General features: G+C 38.2%; 1 protein-coding gene across 1 annotated transcript in view; it reads left to right on the plus strand.

Moving 5' to 3' along the window:
• dscama (Down syndrome cell adhesion molecule a) overlaps positions 1–23,900 on the plus strand; it is a gene marked incomplete at both ends in the record, with an annotated part of 120,588 nt that overhangs the window by 10,030 nt on the left and 86,658 nt on the right. Inside the window, 2 exons of the mRNA XM_079803751.1 lie at positions 9,566–9,883; positions 12,159–12,305. Of these exons, the coding sequence (XP_079659877.1) occupies positions 9,566–9,883; positions 12,159–12,305 (465 nt within the window). The remainder of the gene's footprint in view (positions 1–9,565; positions 9,884–12,158; positions 12,306–23,900) is intronic.

Genomic DNA, 23,900 nt, shown 5'->3' on the forward strand with positions numbered 1-23,900 from the left:
CTATTAAAAAGTCATGTTTTACTACTAATAAAGTAGTGTATATTATATATATACACTATATTGCCAAAAGTTTTGGGGCGCCTGCCTTTACATGCACATGAACTTTAATGACAACCCATTCTTAATCCATAGGATTTAATATGAAGTTGGCCCACCCTTTGAAGCTATAACACTCCTAAAACTTCCCAGAAGAGTTGAAGCTGTTTATGGGAAATTTTAACCATTTTTCTAGAAGCGCATTTTTTGAGTTCAGGCACTGATGTTGGACTCGCAGTCTCCGCTCTAATTTATCTCAAAGGTGTTCTATCAGGTTGAAGTCAGGACTGTGCAGGCCAGCCAAGTTCCTCCACACCAAACTCGCTCATCCATGTCTTTATGGGCCTTGCTTCGTGCACAATCATGTTGGAACAGGAAGGGGCCATCCCCAAACTGTTCCCACAAAGTTGGGAGCATGAAATTGTCCGAAATGTCTTGTTAAGCTGAAGCATTAAGAGTTCCTTTCACTGGAACTGGGGCCAAGCCCAACCCCTGAAAAACAACCCCCACACCATAATCCCCCCTCCACCAAACTTTACACTTGGCACAATGCAGTCAGGCAAGTACCGTTCTCCTGGCATCCGCCAAACCCAGACTCATCCATCAGATTGCCAGACAGAGAAGCGTGACCCGTCACTCCAGAGAACACGTCTCCGCTGCTCTAGAGTCCAGTGGCGTTGTGCTTTACACCACTGCATCCAACGCTTTGCATTGCACTTGGTGATGTAAGGCTTGGATGCAGCTGCTCTGCCATGGAAACCCGTTCCATGAAGCTCTATACGCACTGTTCTTGAGCTAATCTGAAGGCCACATGACGTTTGGAGGTCTGTAGCTATTGACTCTGCAGAAAGTAGGCGATTTCTGCGCACTGTGCGCCTCAGTATGCGCTGACCCCGCTCTGGGATTTTACGTGGCCCACCACTTCGTGGCTGAGTTGCTGTTGTTCCACAGTTGACTGTGGAATATTTAGTAGTGAGGAAATTTCACGAATGGACTTATTGCACAGGTGGCAACCTATCACAGTACCACTCTTGAATTCATTGAGCTCCTGAGAGCGACCCTTTCTTTCACAAATGTTTGTAGAATGCATGCCTGGAAAGTGGTTGGAACACCGGAATTTGGAGGGGTGTCCCAATACTTTTGGCAATATAGTGTGTGTATATATATATATATTCGATAAATATAAAGGTTTTTATTATAAATCAGTCATTTGATTTGTTGTTTAATTAAGTGTACATGCATAGTTTTGGCAATCTCAATGAAATGTTGTATTACATGTGTCTCTGGGAGATGAGGAGCTGTCAGCTCAGCGTGAGCAGCCGAGTCTCGTTTAGCTCTGCCTCGTGTTTCCTCATCATCCGAGTCAGCGGCGCTTTAGATTCAGACATCAGCGGCATCGGCTCTCGTAATTGATGTAGATCCACGGAGGCCGTTTGATCTCCTTCTCACCACCAGGGAGGCTCTAAACGAACGTTTGCTCTGACATTATTCAGATGATATTCAAATCATCTCACTTAAGAGATGAAAAAAAAAAAACACAGAAACTTCGCTTTTCCAGTGGGACTCGCGCTGCTCCCGCTCTCACCCTTTTTCGGCATCTGGGGGATATCTTCGGCTTTACATATTGGCAGTGAGCGGGGGTCCATTAACCCAGACACGGCTGGGCTGTGCTTAATATTCATGAGAGCAAATTGCAAGCTGGTTAAATTGCGGTGCTCCGCTACAGCTCCCTGACGCCAGGCCTGCTGTAGCCCTGGGGCAGGGACAAGAATTCTGACTATCCCGGCTGCTGTTCCCGGGCTCACTCTGCACTCTCTGGCTTTTCGCACGCCGCTGCTTTAATTACCTTGAGCCCGTGACGTTCCGTCAAGGTTCCGCAGCCCGCGGGGAGGAACCACCCCTCCTGTTTGCGGCACAGACAACAGCGCAGACACAGTTGGCCTGCAGCCAACAGAGTGACCCATCCACCGACACCAGGGCCAAGATTTCATCCTCAGAGAGGCACTGATTTTAGGCTTTGCAGGCTTAAGACATTCTAACATAATGTTTGTTTATTTATAAGTTACGATTTATGCACAAGCAATTCATCTTAAAAAAAAAATCTATGAATCATCCAAAAAATAATTGATTTAAAAAAACAAGTCCTTTTAAACCTTCACAACATATATTTGGATATTTGGTCATTTTTATGTATTATACATAAGCAATTAATCATGAAAATATTTAAATCATCCAAAAATATTACATTTAGTCAAGTGTGCAGGTTTAAAATAGAAAGATGCAATTACTATGTTATTACTATGTTCTATTTTTTGACAGGTTCCATGGAATGCCATGTTTTTTTTTCCCTTCTGAATAATACATAAGCAGTTCATCATAAAAATACTCAAATTATTCAAAGAATATATTTGATTTTATTAAGTGTGCAGTTTTAAAATTGATAAATACCATGCCATGTTTTTATATTTATTTTTCTGAATTATACATAAGCAGTTCATCATAAAAATACTCAAATCATCCAAAAATATATTTGATTTTATCAAATGTGCAGGGAAAAAAACAGATTAATAAAAGATGGTAATACTATGATATCTGAATATGGTAATCAGTTGTATTTTATGACCATACAAGTTTGATTAAACCATCAAAATATGAGGAAAATGTAATATTTTAAATATGAAGGAAAAACAAAACACTATTTATTGGCAAAAAAGGCAGCCACATGTTTTATTTATATGCAAAAAATAATACAAAAACTCACAAAAAAAAGCATGCATTGATTACAATATAATCAGTTATTAATATTTTATTGATTTCATTTTTGCATGTTCACAATTTGCAAATAAAACAATTGAATCCAAGCACAACGACACAAAATGCTTTAGCACATTTTTTATAATATTTGTATAAAGGGTGACGATTTCAATTTTCCTATAGGCTGAACATCACTTATGGCTACTATTGTATACATCAAAGTACCATGGGTATCATCTTATTCCATTAGTGTAAAGTTACAACTTTTTTTTGTAAGGGTTTAATGTGTCTGTCCTGATTATTTCTAAACCCAACAGTTCTATCTCAGGTTTGTAAGGGTTAATACCAGAGGCGCCCATGCGGTTTTGCAGGGTAAATATTGATCGCACATTACTTAAATAAATCGCCTGGCTAGTTTTGAAAAGAGTCTTGTGATGGCTGGTTACACACAGTGTAATCAGTGGACAAATGCTAATGTGTTTTCAAAAGACAAACCCATATTTCTGCTCACCTTAAATGCAACTGTCATTCCGCTCAAATGCTCCTCATTACAAACGCCCAGTCAGACCTGTCACACTCATATATAACTTATTTATTTTTGTTTTCTTCTCTTTAATAACTAAAAAAGTGTAAAGCCGTAGGCTGTTTAAAACGTGTTATTAAGTAAAACAGCACTGTAAATGTTGTTTTTCTTTCTATTGTGATCTTAAAATTACTCCTTTTTTGGTGAAAGTTAAACCACTGGAGTCACATGGATTGTTTTTATGATGTCTTTACTACCATCCTGGGGCCTGAAAGTGGTTGTGTAGGCTGTCAATGGAGGGACATAAAGCTGCAGATTTCATTAAAAAGATTCATTAAAACTATCCAAGTAGAGTTTGGGGAGAAAAAAAGTCCACTGTTAAAGGGTTCACCAAAAAATGAAAATTCTGTCATTAATTACTCACCCCCATGTCGTTGCAAACCCGTAAGACATTAATTCATCTTCAGAACATAAATGAAGATCATTTTGATGAAATCTGAAAGCTTTCTGTCCCTCCGTTGACAGCTAAGCAAACTGACACCTTGATGCTTCAAAAAGTTATAAAGAGATCATAAAACGAATCGAATTGAGCAGTTTAGTCCACATTTTCTGTAGAGACTCCAATGCTTTACGAACAAATTTAAAGGGTTAGTTCACCCAAAAATGAAAATTACCCCATGATTTACTCATCCTCAAGACATCCTAGGTGTATATGACTTTCTTCATCAGGCTAATACAACCGGAGTTATAACCGGACTACATGTGCACAGAGCGCCCTCCAGCTTTCATATTGAAAACACAGCACATCAGAGTATCCAGCGCTCATAATGATTACATCTGCGATTTAATAAATAACACTTCTCTGTATAGAAATTTGACACAGACATATGAGAATCTATCAATATTTCTCCTCATCTGCACACTTTTGAACTAAAAGCCCTGAGCGATGTTGTTTTGTCGGGAGTCTTCATGACGAGATGAGTTTTTTATGAATGAGATCAGCTGACGCTCATATTACAATCTAAGGTACCGACGCGGTTTTCATATTCATAACTCCTGACACATATTAACAAATTACGGTCACTATATGACGTTGAGAATAAAACAGAGGTAAAAAATGGAAGCTTGAGTCTTAGATGTTTTTAATGATGTATAGTTTGTCAAGGTAATTACTTACATCTGACAGTAATTTTAAGCTAATTTAAACAATGAAAGCTTCAGTGCGTCCTCGCTCAGATTTTTAGTTTAATATTCACAGAGGCTTACAGAGTAAACGTAGCCTACTTACACACAGCGGTGGAATCCGTTGCTTTAAGAAATGAACAGCTTTTTATGGAGAATTATTCCAGGATTATTAAACGCGTCTCAAAACGATGTAGTTGAAGTAGGAATGCAGTACTTGATGTGTTTGTTTGAGTTGATGTGTGGGCGTCGACTCCGGAGCCTCAGTATTTGAATCTCAATAGAACGCGCTCTCCGTGGGCGTGGTTGCGTTAGTGTATAATGAGCCAATTAACATATCTCTGCTTTCAAACAGATTACATAAACACAGAATATTTGTTTTTGATTTGGTTTACATTGTTTAAATCCTGACATTTCAACGTTTCTTTAGACGTATGTCTCATGTTTGTGAGACAAGTATTCACTAAGCTAGAGGTCATTTTCTGAAGACTATCTGAATGAACGTCTTTGACAGAGAGGCTACAGATCTCACATCATGTTTGTTTTCTTTATTTTGCAAAAAGCACAACAATTTGTTTTTATTGTGACTGTACACAAAACAAATATAAACTTAACAGATGATAATGATGTATAACACTTGCCTGAATTATAAAAAAATTACAGTGTTATATGAGTGTCTTTGGCACTGATAAGAAAAAAAGCTGCGACCGCCGACTCGAGAGGGTTAAATAATATCCTGGCGCTTCCAAGCTGTATATAATGGCTGTGATTTGATTTTGAAGCCCAAAAAAGTGCATCCATCTATCCTTAAAAACACACGGCTCCATAGGGTTAATGAAGGCCTTCTGAAGTGAATCGATGCGTTTGTGTAAGAAAAATATCCATATTTTAAACGTTATAAACTAAAATAACTCATTTCCGTCAGATGGTCATACACATTGATTTACGGCAAAAGAGTAACCCTTGACCTGACGCATGACACATTGAAGAACACCGAAGCGCATTGGATAGAGCAAAACAAAACACCGGTCCTGAATTAGAAGTCTTAAATTAGTTTTTTTAAAGAGAAATGTTGGAGGATTTCTATATAAAGGAAGAGCTTGAGATGACTTGAGTTTGTTGCCCAGCCCTATTTGTTTGAAACGCAAGAAACGTCAAAGCTTACGCTACTCCTACACCTATCTGATGGTTACTCAACCGAACCAGCTTGACATGCGAGAACAAACCTCATTGTTTTTTGTGGAAGCTCAAATGTGATGCGTAACATGAGAACGAACCTCATTGGTTCTTGCAGAAGCTCAAATGTAATGCATAACATGAAAACAAACCTCATTGGTTCTTGCAGAAGCTCAAATGTGATCCGTAACATGAGAACGAACCTCATTGGTTCTTGCGGAAGCTCAAATGGGATGCGTAACACATGAGAATGAACCTCATTGGTTCTCGCACGTCAAGCGAACATGCTTGAGCTTCCGTTTACCACAACTGATGTGTTTATGATTGTTTATATGTGAATAAAAGCCTAAATTAAATCTGTTCATCATATAAAGCGTTCGTGTCTTTTCAGAAAATTTGGACCAAACCTCTCAATTTATATGAATTAGTTTTACGATCTCTTTATTAACTTTTTGAAGCATCAAAGTGGTAGCTGCCTAGCTGTTTATGGAGGGACAGAAAGCTCTCAGATTTCGTTATAAAGATCTTCATTTGTGTTCTGCAGATGAGCGAAAGTCTTACAGGTTTGGAACGAAATGAGAGTGAATATGACAGAATTTCCATTTTTGGGTGAACTATCCCTTTAAATGTTAACCAGACCTTCATCTTAATCTCATAGATTGTTAAAGAAAAACGTGCTCTTGCCTGACCACCATGCCCCTAGATCAGCTTGACTTTAAAATGGTCTCTGCCCTTGAGCTGTCACATGCTCACCCCATAAATATCACCCTGAGTCAAGCTCAGACAGGACCACAGAGGGACAGCGCGTTAGAGACTCTCTCAGCGGGAATTTACAATGATCTGCTCTGAAAGACAGAAACAAGCAGTGACAAAGGAAGCGCTCTGTCCGTTATTTCAGACAGATAAGGATCGCTGTTAATCAAACAGCCTGAAGCACTTTCTGAAAAAGGCAAATTAATTATAAATTCATTCAATTCATATTTGAAGAGTCGTGTCTGGCCGTTTCTATCATTTAGATAATTGAGAGCAGAACGATTCTGACTGTGTCGCGAAGCATGCGCTGGGTTTTACTATCTGAATTTGAATCAGATTGACAGACGCTGACCATGCAGATTTTTAAAGATGAAGAGTCCATCCGTGCTTGAATCCATGCGCAAGCCTTAACTGATGCTTACCGCACGATGTCTGTGGTGCTAAATCAGATAAATCATGTCTGGATAACAGCTGCTGCCTTCTTTATTTTGTCCTCATGTGTCTAATGGTTTTAACAGTCTTAAAGCGCAGCTCTTTTTTTGCTAGGAAATTCTGAGAAAATTACATTTGTAATAAATATGTAGAAAGATATATAACACATATACTAATATGAAATGTATTTATAAAAAAGAATTACATATTATTTTATAATAATGTTTTTATAAAATTGTATACATTGGCTATGCATATATGCCGTATCGCTGTAGATTCTCAGTATTGACATAAAGTCTTTTAATATTTAATGATTGTTCTTAAGATCCAAAGTTCTTTTGATCTTTCACTGGAGCTTTGCTCTGGATTATCAATAGACCATAGTGGATTTTTATATTTTGTGTACAAAAAAGAAGTATACAGTTCGTTTTTGTGTTAAATGCTGAAAAAGAAAGAACGATATATGCTTAATGCAACATGACAATAGGGGAAAAAAATATCTTTGATGAAGATAATGTGATGTAAGGTTTGATATGTGTCTCTGTTTGTTTTAAAGTCCCCCTGTAGTCAATAATTTTATCCCTTAAAGGTGCAGTGTGTAGTATTTATGAGGATCTATTGACAGAAATGCATAGGCCTATAATATGCATAACTATGTTTTCAGTGGTGTATAAAGACCTTACATAATGAACCATTATGTTTTTATTATCTTAGAAAGAGCCAATTCTATCTATATACACCGCGGGTCCCCTTACAGTGAAGTCACCATTTTGCGCCGCCATGTTTCTACAGTAGCCCTAAACAGACAAACTGCTCTACAGAGCGATAGCTACTCTCTGCTGTCTCAGATGGCGACATATTTGTCCTGTGAAGGCCACCGTAGCTTCTCTATGTGCTTCGGAAGGGAGGGGTGAGCGGTTGCAATTCGCAACCTCACTGCTAGATGCCGCAAAAAATCACACACTGCACCTTTAAAACGCATCTTTGATCACCAAAATTACATATTTAAAATATTTTCCTGTGAAAAAATCAAAAAAATAGTTTGAATGTAACTATACTTGCTTCATTTAGTATATGCGGATACATGAAAATGCAAATTAACCCCGCCTCCACTCACTCAAACGAGCTCAGAGATCCACTCTGTCAACTTTTACTCAAGTTACTGTAGTAAACGCTACACAATGGTATCTCTTTACAACGTCAGATACATAGCGGTAATTGATATGATTAGCCTTTTGCTTGACTATGTTATCAAACAGCTGATAATGTGTTGATAATGTTACACAGACCATGTTCCCGTTCGCCTTCTCAGTTTGTGGAGAAAGGCATATAGTTCATCTCATCATAACATCGTAATTTATAATAAAAATATACTGTAATAATCTGGCTTCTCTTGAGATTCCTCTGATTCAGAGCATAGTTAATGATATGCTAAAAGGCCACCCGCACGTTGACGTGATTGGTTACAAGGTAGTTTGAGAAGTAAGAAATGGGTTTTTGAGATTGTCTTTGGATCACTCGACTTTTATGGAGAAAATACTCACTTTTAAAAAGGATGTTGTGATGTACAAATTGTGCTGTGCTGTGCTTTGTACCTGTTTTTCAAACAAGTAGATTTTTGACCACAATCAAAGTCAAATTGATAAGAAATAGACTTTTATAGTCTTTTTTTTTATGGTCTGCTGATTCCACTATTCCATCCATTTCCATTTATGTTTTTTTATCTTAGGGAATCAACTAGAGTATGGGTATAAATATTTTATTCTTTATGTGCTTTTAGACAATAGTCGCTTTTCCATGGCCTAAAACTGAGTTCCATTATCTATAAAATACTCCAGGGCACTGAAATTGTGTTTTGTTTCCAGTATGTCCATCTGAAAACTGAAAGTTATAAGTGAACAAATCAATTCAAATCCATTAGGGCTTTATTGGCATAAATGTGTTGCCGAATTGCCAAAGCAATGGCCATTAAAAATATAATAAATTAAAATAAAGTGTTAAAACATATGAGAAATGATATCGTTTCATTAAAACAAGGTTCAGCACTCATTCTCTAAAATGAAATCTTTCTCTTTTAAAAGCCCCAGTGGAGAAATTGCTCACTAAGCTGTTATTTACAGTCTGTTCTTTTTTAATAAAGATTTAAAGGGATAGTTTTTGTCATCATCAAGTTGTTACAAACCTGTATGAGTTTCATTCTTCCGTTGAACACAAAAGAAGATATTTTGAAGAATGTTGGTAACGAGACAGCTGACGGTAGCCATTGACTTCCATAGTATTTTTTTCCTACAAAAATCAACTGTCTGGTTACCTCACTGGAACAATTTGAGGGTGAGTAAATGATGACAAAATGTACATTTTTGACTGAACTATCCCTTTAAAACTTGGTCGGTACTGTTTGTTTAGAGCTACCTGATGTATTTGAGCTCCAAATCTGAGAGGTTTTTGTCTATGTAGGCATGCATGACTCTGAATCCTGAATCTAATGGACCATAGTGACTAAAAAGTGCCAAGACTAACTGTTTTAATATATTTATGAGCTGTTAAAGTAATGCGTCCCTGGAGATGTATAAGACCAGCTGTGACAAACAAGCTGTTAGTTATTTCAAACGGAGAGAAAGAACCTTGTGTTCTGATTAACTCAAAAAATGGTTGAGACTGCATGAACAGTTCAGACACTAACCGCATGTCCTCTATTGTCTCCTGCAGTTCTCAGTGAAGACCTACATTCCAGCTTGTATTTTGTCAATGCATCTCTGCAAGAGGTAGTGTTCGCCAGCACCACGGGGACTCTGGTTCCCTGTCCTGCAGCAGCGGTGCCGCCTGCTACCCTACGCTGGTATCTGGCCACCGGCGAGGAGAGCTACAACGTCCCAGGGATCCGCCATGTCCACCCAAACGGCACTCTCCAGATCTTCCACTTTCCTCCGTCCAGCTTTAGCAAAGTGATCCATGACAACACTTACTATTGCACAGCGGAAAATCCTTCAGGGAAAATTAGAAGCCAAGATGTTCATATTAAGGCTGGTGAGTGTTTAAAGATAATATAGATTGTTGCAGATGTTTTAAAGACACAAACATGAGGTTTTTGTGGGTTTTAGTAGATGTCTGTTTGCTTTGAGGCTATTCTATATGCTATACTCCTAAATGTCCTTAACTCATTCTTTTAGCTGATAAACATCATTTAAATTTACAGTCTTTCTTATCTTGGAAAATGGACCAAAAATATTGACGACTCATCCTGTACCGCACACATTTTTGTCCAATCAAATTCTCTCTAGAATGTGAATGTCCCTCCCCCTAACATCATCTATACCTAAGTAGCAAATCGTTGCAACAACAATAACAACAATAAAACAATACATTTTATTTATGCTTAATATCCTATTTAATTTTCTGAAAACAAAACATTTGCCTCTCAGGAAACTTTTACAGTACCTTGTTTTAAAAGGCCAAGGGCCATATTTACTAACAGTTTGCGCCAGCGCAAACCCTATTTTGGCGTTTAAAGGGTTAGTTCACCCAAAAATGAAAATTCTGTCATTAATTACTTACCCTCATGTCGTTCAACACCCGTAAGACCTGTGAGACAAATGAAGATATTTTAGTTGAAATCCGAGGGCTCAGAAAGACCTCCATTGGCACAATGTACTTTACACTCTCAAGACCCATAAAAGGTACTAAAGACGTCGTTACAAAGTCCATCTCACTACAGTGGTTCTACAATAACTTTATGAATCGACGAGAATAGCTTTTGTGCGCAAAAAAACCCCTAAATAACGACTTATATAGTGATTACCGATTTCAAAACACTGCTTCATGAAGCTTCGAAGCGCTATGAATCAGTGAGTCAATTCAGCGGTTTGGATCGCCAAAGTCACGTGATTTCAGCAGTTTGGCAGTTTGACACGCGATCCGAATCATGATTCGACTCGCTGATTCATAACGCTTCGAAGCTTCATGATGCAGTGTTTTGAAATCGGTCATCACTATATAAGTCGTTATTTAGGGGTTTTTTTGTGCACAAAAGCTATTCTCGTCGATTCATAAAGTTATTGTAGAACCACTGTAGTGAGATGGACTTTGTAACGACGTCTTTAGTACCTTTTATGGGTCTTGAGAGTGTAAAGTACATTGTGCCAATGGAGGTCTTTCTGAGCCATCGGATTTCAACTAAAATATCTTCATTTGTCTAACAGGTCTTACGGGTGTCGAACGACATGAGGGTAAGTAATTAATGACAGAATTTTCATTTTTGGGTGAACTAACCCTTTAAAAACTACTGTCAGGATTTTCTAAAGACACACAGTGAAAAAAAATAGCGCTGTAAAGGCATGGACAGGGTTATTTTTGCATTTGTTTGCAACATTAATTGGAGGAGAGTATTTAAATGAATCATGCAAAGTGATTTACTAAGGTTTACGCTAGTCAATTTACTGGTATTTGCGCCATTATTTACCACCAAAAAAAGCATGTCTTAAACCAGATGCTAATTTGCGCTGCTCCTGGTAGATTGCGTTAGTTATTATGGAATGATCCAGCAGCGTCTGTGTTTTTTCATTTGCGCATCATCAGTAGATCACATGCTGAATTTTCCACTCTCATCTGCTGGGTTTTTTTTTTTTTTTTTTAGAATTGCGCACGCTAGCTTACGCTAATTTGCCCTGTTTAGTAAATTTGGCCCCAAATGTGTAATTTCTGCATCACTAGTGATACTAAATGGAATAGCAAAAATAATGACTGTTTTCAAACAGGTTTCCCTCTTCCAATCTGTTATTGGTCAGACAAACAGATAGTCCTGCCCTAAACTCATGCCATTGGTTGAGCCAGTGTTGCTAACAGAAACTCTTCTAAATTAGCATAGCAAAACATTAAACACTACTAAATCTCCCACTTAACATTAATCTTGCACAAAAAAAAAATGATATAACACTTGATTTTTGCTTTTTCTCTCCCTTTCGAGTGTCATGGCAAAGCATGCTGGGGAATATAAATCCCATCCCAGTGTCAGTTTAAGTTGGTCTAAATAAAATAAAATAAAACAAGTTCATAAAACTCAAAACAATGAAACAATTCATGTTACTTAACAATACTACATTTTATTTTTTTAGTTTTGCCAACTCATTCGGTTTTACAGTGTAGATAGATTTTTTTACATTTTGGTAAAAAAACGAATTACCTCTGCATATTCAGCTAGAACAAAGTATTTTAATATTAAAAACATTTCAGCTTTAATGATGTTTACATATTTTTTCAGTGTTCATTTTCTTTTTTACCAATAACACAAGCTCTTTCTCTTTAGTTTTACGAGAGCCCTATACGGTCCGCGTGGCGGACCAGACCGCGATGAGAGGCAGCGTAGCGGTCTTCAAGTGCATTATTCCTTCCTCAGTGGAGAACTACATCACTGTTGTGTCATGGGAGAGAGACACCGTACCACTCGTCTCAGGTAGGACACTGGATACTTGTCTGCATAATTTGCGCTTGAACTTCTAAGGATGCTGTGTTATCTTACTTTAAAGGAATAGTTCACCAGTGTCATCTCATGCTGTTCCAAACCGGTTTACCTCTGTGTCCTCTCGTTTCTGTATAATGAAAGTAAATGGGGACTCAAATGTCATTGACGTCAATGCTGCCATATTTGATTTGAGAGCCACATTCCCACAGTTATTGTGGTGCATGAGTCATATAAACCTTTTTATGATGCTTGTTTTGGACCTTGACAGATGTAGTCGCCAATCGCTTTCAAAATAGGGCCTGGCTGGGACATTTTTCAAACATTATCTTTTTGTGATCCACACAAAAATCCAACAGATTCGCAACATGAAGATAAGAAAATTATTTTAAGATGAACTACAGGCATCTCTGAGTGATGTTTTGATGCTCCTAAGCAAGTTTTAGCCAGTTACAGTCCTGAGCCCTCACTTTTTTGGGGGGGTTTCCCATCAGTTTAACAACTTCAAGCCATCTTTAAGTCATTTCTTGTCCTGTTGGTGACAACGTGAGATTTATTAGTCTCTAACTTGGCATGCTGTCACAGTAACGCTCTTACAAAGAGCTCCTCTCTCGGCTGTCTAATCCTGAAGAAGTGGACGGTGGCAGTCGTGTCACAGAGATTCACTGTATTGACCTACTTCCCTTCCAGAGGCAGCGCGGTTTTGAAAATCCGTATCAGCTAAATGGAACACTTGTCTACACAACTGTTTCCTTCCCTCAGGGCTGTCGGCTAGTTTTATGGGGCATTTAGCAAATTCAATAAAGAATCAAAAGTCGTTTAGACTGGGGAGCGAGCGGGGACATTTTCCATAGATGTCGCATTTTTCTGTACGGGTAAAAGATACCAATGTGATATATGAATTTTTTATTTCTCTTAAGGGAGTAATGTGACAAATGTTCGCCTGCAGTCTTTAAATTCTTCAAACATCTCACATCTAATGCTCAATCTCAATTTGTGTGCACATTATATTCCTATATGAACGTTGGAGCCCGAGACGGGTATTTTAACATGGAAAAGAGAAAATGTGCAATGAATCTGACAGATGTCTGTCATATAATAGTGGCTGTCACAAAACATTAGCTTGCCGCTTGTCTGTGCGTGTTTTCCGTGCTAAATATTTCATAGGTAAAGCAATATTCCTGCAAACAAACACAGTTTAAACACAGTTCACTGCGTGTGGAACACTTTCACCTTTCCACAGAGGCTGTCGAGGGTATTTTGGAGAAATCTGTGTGTGTTTGTGTGTCTGTGATGTACTGTACATTTGCTGATGGCCCCTCAAAAATTTTCTAAAACCTATTCTTCTGCGGTATGCTATAAATAAAAAAGCTTTCTAAGTGACCTCTTGTAAGTAAGAGAAAAGCTATACTTTTTTTGTTATAAAATATTAATGTTTCTGTGTGGTGCATTTGGACTCCATAAAGTAATGAAACATTGTTGTTTTCAAATGTTAGAATTCCAGTCTTTAAATATGGCTTTAAATATGATTCACCCTTTTAATGTAGATATATTGGGGTTTCTACGGTGGCCCAGTAGTGCACAAAACAACGAAATATAAAAAGCAAACATAAGTTCACAACACAACGGAAACAAGCCACAACACAACGAAAAAGCCACATCACAACGAAATCAAGCCACAACACAACGGAAACAAGCCACATCACAACAAAATCAAGCCACAACACAACGGAAACAAGCCACAACACAACGAAAAAGCCACAACACAATGAAATCAAGCCACAACACAACGGAAATGCTCCCAACCACTCAGGGGCACTCGGAGCTCAGTAAAGTTCTATAGAAGTTCTATAGAATCGGCAATCTAACAAAGATATCAATACCACAATTAGTTTTAACAGTATGTAGGCTAACCATTGTTTATTGACATTAAATATTAATTCAAAATCACCTGCATGCATTTATGATCGAGAATGCTTTGACCCGATACCACAGCGCTAAGGGAACATCTGCCAATTCCACCAAGTGGTTGAAACTTATAATTTGTATGAATTAAAATTACTTTTAACATTTAAAAACAGACATGTTAAAATTCCACAGCTTGATTGTATTGGTAAAACTGACTTAGTAATGCACAACACAACATTGGATATTGAAAATAAAAAAAAAAGTTAATTTAATTCATACAAATTATGTTATAACTTGGTGGAATTGACAGACGTTCCCTTATCGCTGTGGCAGCGGGTCAAAGCGCTCTCGAGTATAAATATGCAGCTATAATGTACGTAGGTGATTTTGAATTGATATTTCATGTCGTACATATACAACTGCACACTTAAAACTGATTGTAGTGTTTAAATATTTGTAAGACTGTCGAATCTATAGAACAATGCAAGGAAAACTAACTTTACCGCACTCCGAGAGTCCCCTAGTGGTCGGGAGCATTTCCGTTGTGTTGTGGTTTGATTTCGTTGTGTTGTGGTTTTTTCGTTGTGTTGTGTCTTGATTTCGTTGTGGCTTTTTCATTGTGTTGTGGCTTCATTCCGTTGTGTTGTGAACTTATACATGCTTTTTAAATTTCGTTGTGTTGTGCACTACTGGGTCACCGTAGGTTTCTGTCATTTTATTGTGTACAAAGTGGAAATTACATGTCTGTCCACTTAGAAAAGCATTAGCCCTCCTCTTTTAATAAGTCAGAAGAATAAATACTGCGAGAGGAATTACGGTTGTAAACCATATACCACGTAAAAGCTAGTGGTTGAATATGGTACTGCAGTCCAAATTCAAAATATTGGAGAGAGTTGTTACCCCCGCCACCTTTTCCTCAGACTCGACGCTCACCATGGGAGTAACTTTCATCAAACAGTTGGAGGGGGGACAATAAAGATAAAATTTCTTAAGGGCAATTTTTGAAGGGGACACAAATAATACAGCCAAATTGTACTTGTAAGGATATGTGTGGTGTTTTGGTGTACTGAATTTTTTTTTCTTATGTCCGTTTTTCTTTTGTCATTTTATCTGGCCAACAACACAAAGCAATAGTTGTTTGAATATGAGTAATCATAGGTTCACCACGCGGTAATATAATTATTCAATTAAATTGCTTCTTCCACATAGTATTGAGCAAAACCCAACACAGCGGTAACTTAGATCTACAATATTAGCCTAATATCAGTTCACACATAGGCTTATCGCCATGTCCGTTGTAGTGGGTGACTTACAACAAGCTACCAAACAATAATTGCTAACATATCAGACTCGAAAATACATTGGTTATCAAAATGTTTTTGTCATTGCTAATTTATTAATAACTCAGCATTGTCTGTGTTAAAGAGAAAAGAATCACTTCATCCGATGTTTAAAGTGAATAAAATAGCCTTAACAGCTAATTCCACATCTGCTGATGAACTTTGTTCTCTTCCACCGGACTTCCGTGTGTGTGTAGGTGAGGTGTGGTGCGTGGTGGACCAAACCGCTGTGAAGCAAGAGATTTCTGCAGTCCCTCCAGAAAAACTCCAGAAAAACTTGAAAATGCGATCAGTCCGCACATTAATGCGGGGGCCGCATTTTTTCAAATACGGCGCACTTTGCCGCATAAATTGCAGATTTCCGCGCGCAAAATATGCGAGGCTTGCATGATTTCATAATCCCTGCATTTTCGTTGCAAAAAAGTCCCATATATCTTAGCAGAAAGTTGCGTTTACTTCACACAAGAGCAACCATTTCCCCCTATTGCCATGGGAACATTATGAAGTGACCTAATTACGCGACGTGAACATCATCGAAAAGCAACTTCAAGGCCTGTTCACACCGGGACGATTTTCGCGCTCGTTTATCGCATAAAAGCGTAATATAAAAAAAAACGCCTCGGGTTAGTTTTTTTATTTTGACGCGGCGCGTTAAAAACTGGCCGACCAATGAGATTGCTGCTTTTGCTGTGCCTGGAGCTGCTGAAGTTACATTAAAACACGACTTGGTGGCGCTCAAGCACGAAACGCTCTTACCGAGCACACATTGATACGACGAAGAAGTAGTAGTAAGTAGACATAGAAGAAGATGAGCTGCTAATGCTGCTTGCCAGTTAGTAAAAAGTGTGTGAATGGTTTTGGCCATAGACATAATATGTCTCTCCTCTTCTTCTGTGACAAGCAAGTGTCAGAGGCGTAAAGTGCCGCAGCACCACCTTGTGTACTGGGAGCGCATCTACTGAATGTGCACGTTCACTCGGCGCATCGCCAGTGAAAATCGATTGTGTGTGAACACTCAAGACGCGCCGAAAAACGTCACGAAAAATGCTGGCGATAAGCGTGCGCGATATTCGTCCCGGTGTGTACAGGCCTTTACAGTTGTAAGATTGCACTTTTTTGTTACCAGTGGGTTAAATCATGTTTCAAAAACCTTACAGTTTTAAGTATATTAGTAGTATGTAAATTTACGTTACAGTAAGAGATTGCACTTGGTGCATTGGAAGCACTTATTTTTACAGAAGATGTCTGTTTTGTATAGCAACCTCTGTACAACAGGAAGCACACTTTTTTAAATTTTTTATTTATTCGTTTTTACAGAAGTTGTAGCATATTCCTTTTGTAAAGCTACAGAACTTGTGATCATCAATGTTTTGCAAAGTTTGAGCCATGTGTTTATTATGGTCTGAAATAAAAAAAGATGAGAACTTAAATATTCCCAGCACTTTCTGTGATGTAGTATGCTTGCTTATCATAGGAAGTAATAAGAAATGACTTACATTAAGGTAGTAGCCTAGTGAGAACAGGGTGTTGGGGGAATCACTTTTTTTTCTCTTTTTCATCAAACCGCAGTATTTGCAAGTTCCCGCAATTTCATTGCATAAAATTGCATAAATATCCCGCATATTTCATCGCATGTTTTAAGAAAACGTGCCGCAAAATCAAGGATTTTTGCCCGCAACAATCACAAAAAAAATCAGCATTTTTCTGGAAGGACTGGAGGGGGGGTACTCAAAATGTTTCTAAACTTAAAACGCATTGTTGCCCCATTTGTGTTTGTATTGTTTTACTACTTACACAAAGTATATATAATTAAATTATTTTTTTTGGGGGGGGGGGGTAACCTCAGATGGGGTTGGTCCTGACCCCAGCATGATTTACGCCCATGACGCTCACGTGGGTTGCCAGATTGAGGACACAACGAGCACAGTTGACAATGAAAGGCGTCTAGGTGAAGGCCCTGATGAGTTGATTTATCCCCATTTTAAAATGCCTCTGGACATAGAGCTGTTTAGATGGATGTCAAGGCTTTTTAGGTCGGGTCGAATCTGTGACCTCTGACCCAGTTCGTTTGCTGGCTTCCATGGCTGCAATACGCTGTGTTTTCTGCCAACTGGCAACCTGGAGTATCGAAAAAATATTGGGTAAATTAGCAGCGGGCGGGAACACAAAGACCAAAACAAAAACAGACATTCCGACACGGAATGTGGATTTCAGAGTAGAAAAACTGGCTGTAGCATTGTTTTTCGGAGAAACAAATATGTTAACTTAGCATGTTTCCTAAATCTCTGCAAATATAGTATGGTATTTTTATTCTTTAGTACAGTCAAAAAATACATTCTGCACCTTTAATGTAAAGTATTGGCAATAGTGATAGTGATCATTGCCGTAGCAGGCACTATAACTGGGGTTTTATGGCTGAAGTATATTCAGTATTATTTGCTATTGCACAGGTGCTTTAGTCGCAGGGGATTGTGGGAAGATCTGGATGCTGTGTTATGCAGTGGTGAGCCACAGAACAAACCGCTACAGGCACTTTAGAGAGTCTTTAGCATTCAGCACACATGCCTCGCACTGAGACCTCTGGCCAGAACAACCACTAAAGAGAGAGAGCTCCAGTGAGACAGACCCTTTCTGTTCCATTTTCCCCCTCTTTCTGGTTCTACCCTGCTCATATTCCGCAGTGAACAAATGCATTTCGGTGCAGACAGATTTGGCGAACATATGAAAATATATTCTACCTTCTCGCTCAAAGAAGCTTACATGTATTGATGGAGATTAAATGCAGTAAAGACTGCCAGTTTTGCCATTTCTTTCCGAGTGAGCAAATCCCACCTCAGGCTTGTTGTGCATCAACTGAAGCTGGTGGCATTCTGGAGATTTTCCTTTCCATGTTTTTCCGTTGTGTTGTTGACATTTTGAAAACCATTGAGCAGCAAGCTGACCATTCTCTGAAAATCACATTTGGCGCCCATCGCGGGGCAAAGCGCACGTTTAACCCAACACCCATTTAATGGACTGAATCTAACAAGGCCCAGCAGTAACGAATAGATTCATTAGCGCTAATCTGCTTCATAAATGCTCAATATTTCAAGATCGTTTAGCCGGTGGGGCCCAGAGCAATCTATACATTCCTACATTTTGACAATTATGAAAAGCAGAACACAAATCTGATCATGCAAATGTATGGTTAAAATATTTCCATGCTTGAAAATGAAAGAAAAAGGTTGTGCAGCATTCAAAACAATGGTATAGGAGTGCTAATGTTTTTAACTGGTCCCACTGCGGCTTTTTTCCTCCGAGCCGGGAGAGGCTGAGCTCTCGCCTCTGCAGTCGGTGTTTCTGTGTATGACAGGCAGGATTGGGGGCTCTTGTCCTCAGTTTTCCCTGTGATTGGATGAAGTATTGTTATCCAGAGAAAAATGGGTCAACCAGCCCACCGAGGACAGCATGTGTAAACAGGCAAACCGGAGAGAAAGTGGCTCTGGGGTGGTGCCTCCCCAGCCAAACTGTTTTAAAACCTTTTCTGTACATCAGTGTTAAGTGAGCAGAATTCCCAGGATTCCCAACCCTCTCTGAATCCCTGTGTCTTTTCCACTCTGACAGAGACAAGCGAAGCTTAGTCGGATAAATAAAAGGGATACTCTGAAAAGGAGAATAGGAAAATCAATATTGGTGTGCATTAATCATTCTGCGGGTGCCAGAGAGAATTATGGGTACACAGAGGGAGAGATTCATGTGTGCTTTTGCATAGGAAATGTTCTCAAGGCTCACTGGTTTCTCAGGCATCAGATTAAAGTGATTGAAATGAGTTTGGTATCATTTCTTGATTCCTAAATGTAAATTATGATAATACTTAGAGCTGGGTAGATTACTTACAAATAGTAATCGGATACTGATCACAAATTACATGATAAAAATTGTTAGCAATGTAATACATTACATTACATATTTAAGGTAATATAATCTGACTACATTTGGATTACTTTTAGATTACTTTTGAGCGAACTTGTTCATCACATTGATTTGAGTAGAATAGTATTGTACCATATTAATATAAAAATACAAGTTTAAATAAAATATATTTCATTCTTTGTTATCAACAACATGAAGTACATTAAATATTACATTTACGTGGGGTTCGTGATGGAACTGCAGGGGTTCGTAAATTTTATGAAAAGCTATTAAGAAATTAAAAAAATAATTAAAATCAATAATTTTAAAATAAAAACAATAAAAATAAAACACTAATAAAAATTTAAACTTTTTAAAAAATTTGTTTACCTGCATGTCATGCGACCATTAACCGACGTCGCAGAACCATGAACTTAATTTTATCATTTATTATTATTTTTATTGACAATTTTATTATTGACCTACAAACTTGACTTACAAATTTACAAATTAAAATCTCAGGGGGTACTTGTAAATATTTTTTATTTTTTAATATCCTTTATTTTCCCAGGAAGGTCCTATTGAGATTAAAAGAAATCTCTTCTTCCAAGGAGTCCTGGCCAAGATGGCCGTAATAAAATTTCACATAAACACATAACACGCATCATAAATTCTTAACAGTCAAAGCTAAAAAATGTATCATAAATAAACAAATTAATTAAAACATGCAATACCTTTTTGAAAGGAGGAATTGTTTCTAGTGGAGTAGTAACTTGAAATTAATTCCACAGCCATGGAGCATTATAAGAGAAAGATGATTTACCATGTTCTGAGTGTACCCTAGGTACTACTAATTTAAAATATATTAGGTCAAAGAAATTTCAGCTGACAAAAAAAGTTGGAAAATCCCTGCATTGCATGTAAATATGAACGTGAATTTGTACATTTTAATGTGCTTGAAAGACAAAAGCCTTCCAAAGACATTAATGCATGGTTAAATAACTCACTGAAACTGAGTGATAAAATAATAATTAATGTGTTAATCAGGAGTTGATTAGATATCGAATGTTGAGAAAGCACTTATTAAAAGTGAAATGATTTCTGTAAATCCAGTGATCAAGTCCAACAACAAAAAAATACAGAAACTGTTTAAGCCCTTTTATTTTGAACCCCCTCATGACCAGGCTCCATTTTGCGATCTATTTGCAATGGATAAAATCATGTCCCACCTGATGTAGTCAGTTTATTATATTGAAGGATCTTATACTAAATCCAGTTTCTGATTTCAGAATCAATTAAGTTGCTCATATAATATGATGGTGTTTATCACAGTTCTTCCTACCTCAGACTGGATCATCTCCAGCTTAGCAAACACATCATAAAAATAACATTTGTTTCCCTAAAGATTTAAATTGGAATATAAAAACTGTCCCCCAATCTGGCTAATTACGATGATGTTAAAATCTTAATTTGACCTTTGACTCCATTCTGTATCCTTCATCTGCAAATCGGTTTCCCCACAGCAGCAGCTAATCACTCTTGAGGACCGTGTCCATGAGCCCTTATCGTCGGCGGACAGCTGCTGCAGTGTGTTTGAATGGAGGCGACGTTTGTTCAGCGCTCATTGTGCTCATGACCACAGCCCCCTTACACACCGCTTCCCTGCTATTGTTTACAGAGAGAAAAGGGAAAAAACCTGGCAGGAGCTTTCATGATAATCTTTGAAATATTCGTGAATAGGAGAAGAGGGTGAAACGCTCAGTAAAGGAAGAGTAAAACGCTCAAGGTTGTTTGCATTGCAAGACTGCAATACGCTGTTTGAAACAAACAAAGCTAACAGCTAACAGCTACAAGGACTTAGTTGTTGTTATTGCGTATAACTCTGCTGTTCGTGTTTGATGTGTGTTTACTTACCGATTTATGAATAAGTTCACTGCACTATTTAATGTCCCATAGAGCTAGATCTGTGTTGATAACCTACCTTAGGGTGGTTTTAGCCGTTTTATTAGCCTAGTCAATATCAAGGTGGGTTTACTGTAAGCTATCAGGCAAAAGCAAAAAATATTCATTACAAAATTACAAATAGCATAAGACAGAACTGTATTTTGGGATAAAACTTCCGTGTTCCTCAATAAATAGAAGTGTTGTTGCTAGGGTTCTTCGCTGCTAGCTACTCAGGTAAATGATTGGCTGGAACGTTGCATGCCTCTTCTATTTGTAGCCAGTAAAAATCTCCTGCGCCTTTTTTTTTAGTAAATTGCCTGGAGAAATTGAACAAAATAACTGAAAGGGGAGAGGGGGGAGTTGCGTTTCATCTAATTGAGAGCTTCAAATTATCTGTGCGGAGAAGATAAGCCCTGTTCTCTTAACAGTTATTACTCACTCTGTTTGTAAGTATGTTTCATCCTTTCTATTGCACTCTGAGGTTTCAGGCCTGCTATCTCTCTTCCTCCCGCAGTAAAGCTTTGCCGCTATAGTGCAGCTGCTCAAACATGCAAACTCCAAAATGGAGGCCAAATCATGTGACCGTGAGCAGCCATTTTCTGTATGACTGCGCAGTCAAGTTTGAGTCAAGACAAAGCTGTTCATTTACACGGCTGAACGAATGTTTTTTGGGGAAAAAGATAGATTTATTGTTTAATATTGATATTCTAACTAAGAGACAGACGTGCATAAAACAATGATATGGTTGCAATAGATTTATTGTTCACAGATGATGTACATCGCACTGCAATTTTTTTTCCATTAAATTCTTTATTTAAACATAAAGCTACCTAATGTTGTGCTTACGAAGAAAAAAATACCAGTGGAGTAAGAAAAATTCAAATTATATTCTCTGAAAACAATATAAAATTTTACACAATTTTAAAATTGAACTAAACTTAAAAAATATAATACTAATAGTAGATATAAAATGTTTACTGGCAAACAAACATTTTTGCAATATGGCTTGTAGAAACATCACTTGAAGCCAGAGGCACCAGACACCAGTTTCTTTCCACAGAAATGACTCCTGATATGAATATTGTGAACATATGGTGAATTATTTATGAATGACTAACCCCAGATGCCACACTTGTTAAAATGTGTTAAAATGTATAAATGCATTCTCATCTGAACCTGGATTTATAATTGATGACATCTGAGTATTCATTTTAAAGCTTTGGCTCAAGTAGTTTTTGAGACACTGTGTTTATTGCACGAATTAAACCAACTGAGTGCTGTATTATTTTCCACGATAAAAATGGCATGGACGTCTGGCTATTAATAACCTATTCCTATTTAACCAATCAGGGTCTGTCTGTCTTAAATTTTGGCATGTATCTTTTTGTCATAATTGTGACGTATAAATTGTGCTGTGACTTTGCACCTGTCGTTCAAGTAAGGGTTTGAGCGAGTCAGCATCTAGACACTGGACAAACACTGGTGAGTGATGGACGCACACGTCAAACAACTTGTGTTGCTGTCGTCTCTGCTCGTTTTTGTCTGGTCTTCTGTGTGGGGTGCATTGAGCAGATGGGTCTCAGCAGATTAGATGGACAGATGAGTGGAAGTAGGGTGGCTGGGGGGAGGGGTGACCTCAGCATGCTGACCCTTGAGATGTAAGATTTAGAGGGAAAAAGAAGACATTGCACCAACAAAGCTGTGTACAGAGAAGTAGGGCCATTACGTTCCTCTTTTTTTGTTGTTTTTCATTTTCATTACTATTAAGAACATTGCCCCCCAAATTCTCATTACTGTAATGTGTCTGGACATTTTATATTGAGTTTTTTTATTATTATTATTATTATTATTATTATGTTGATTCTCATTATTGGAATATAAATTCCCTTGGAGTAGTTAATTTTTTGGTCATGTTTTAATTGCTTGGGGATCAAGTTTGTGTCTGTGTCTAATACTAATGATTAAAATATATACATGTTGTAACATATATATTGCATCATATGTTATGTAGGTGTGTATATATGTATGTATAGGTATTGACTGCAGTCTTTAACGTCCTTTTTAGCACGCCCGCCTCCCACGCAGAAACTATGATCGAGTACGAAAGGTTACGTTTGGTGTCGTGACCCGGATGGGAGCAAGGTTTAGGGGGTGAGTGTTACGGATGTAGGTCAGTAAGAGCTGTGCATGTAAACCTCACTCCCCAGGCCCCAACAGGCACGCTACCAACTGATGTGAGTGGCTGCGGTCTTTAGCGTTATTTTAGCATGCCCGCCTCCCACAGCAGAGACCCCGGTTTGAATCCCGCACGAAACGAGTATAGGGACGGCTACATTTGGTGCCGTGACCCGGATGGGAGTGAGGTTTAGGGGGGTGAGTGTAACGGACGTAGGCCAGTAAGAGCTGTGCTTGTAAACCTCACTCCCCTGGCGCCAAGAGGCGTGCAAGAGGTTGCGTTTTTTTGCGTCCTTATTAGTGTGCCCACCTCCAACGCTGGAGACTCTGG

Source organism: Gobio gobio (assembly GCF_949357685.1).
Source record: "Gobio gobio genome assembly, chromosome: 22".
In the NCBI taxonomy this organism is placed as follows: Eukaryota; Metazoa; Chordata; class Actinopteri; order Cypriniformes; family Gobionidae; genus Gobio; species Gobio gobio.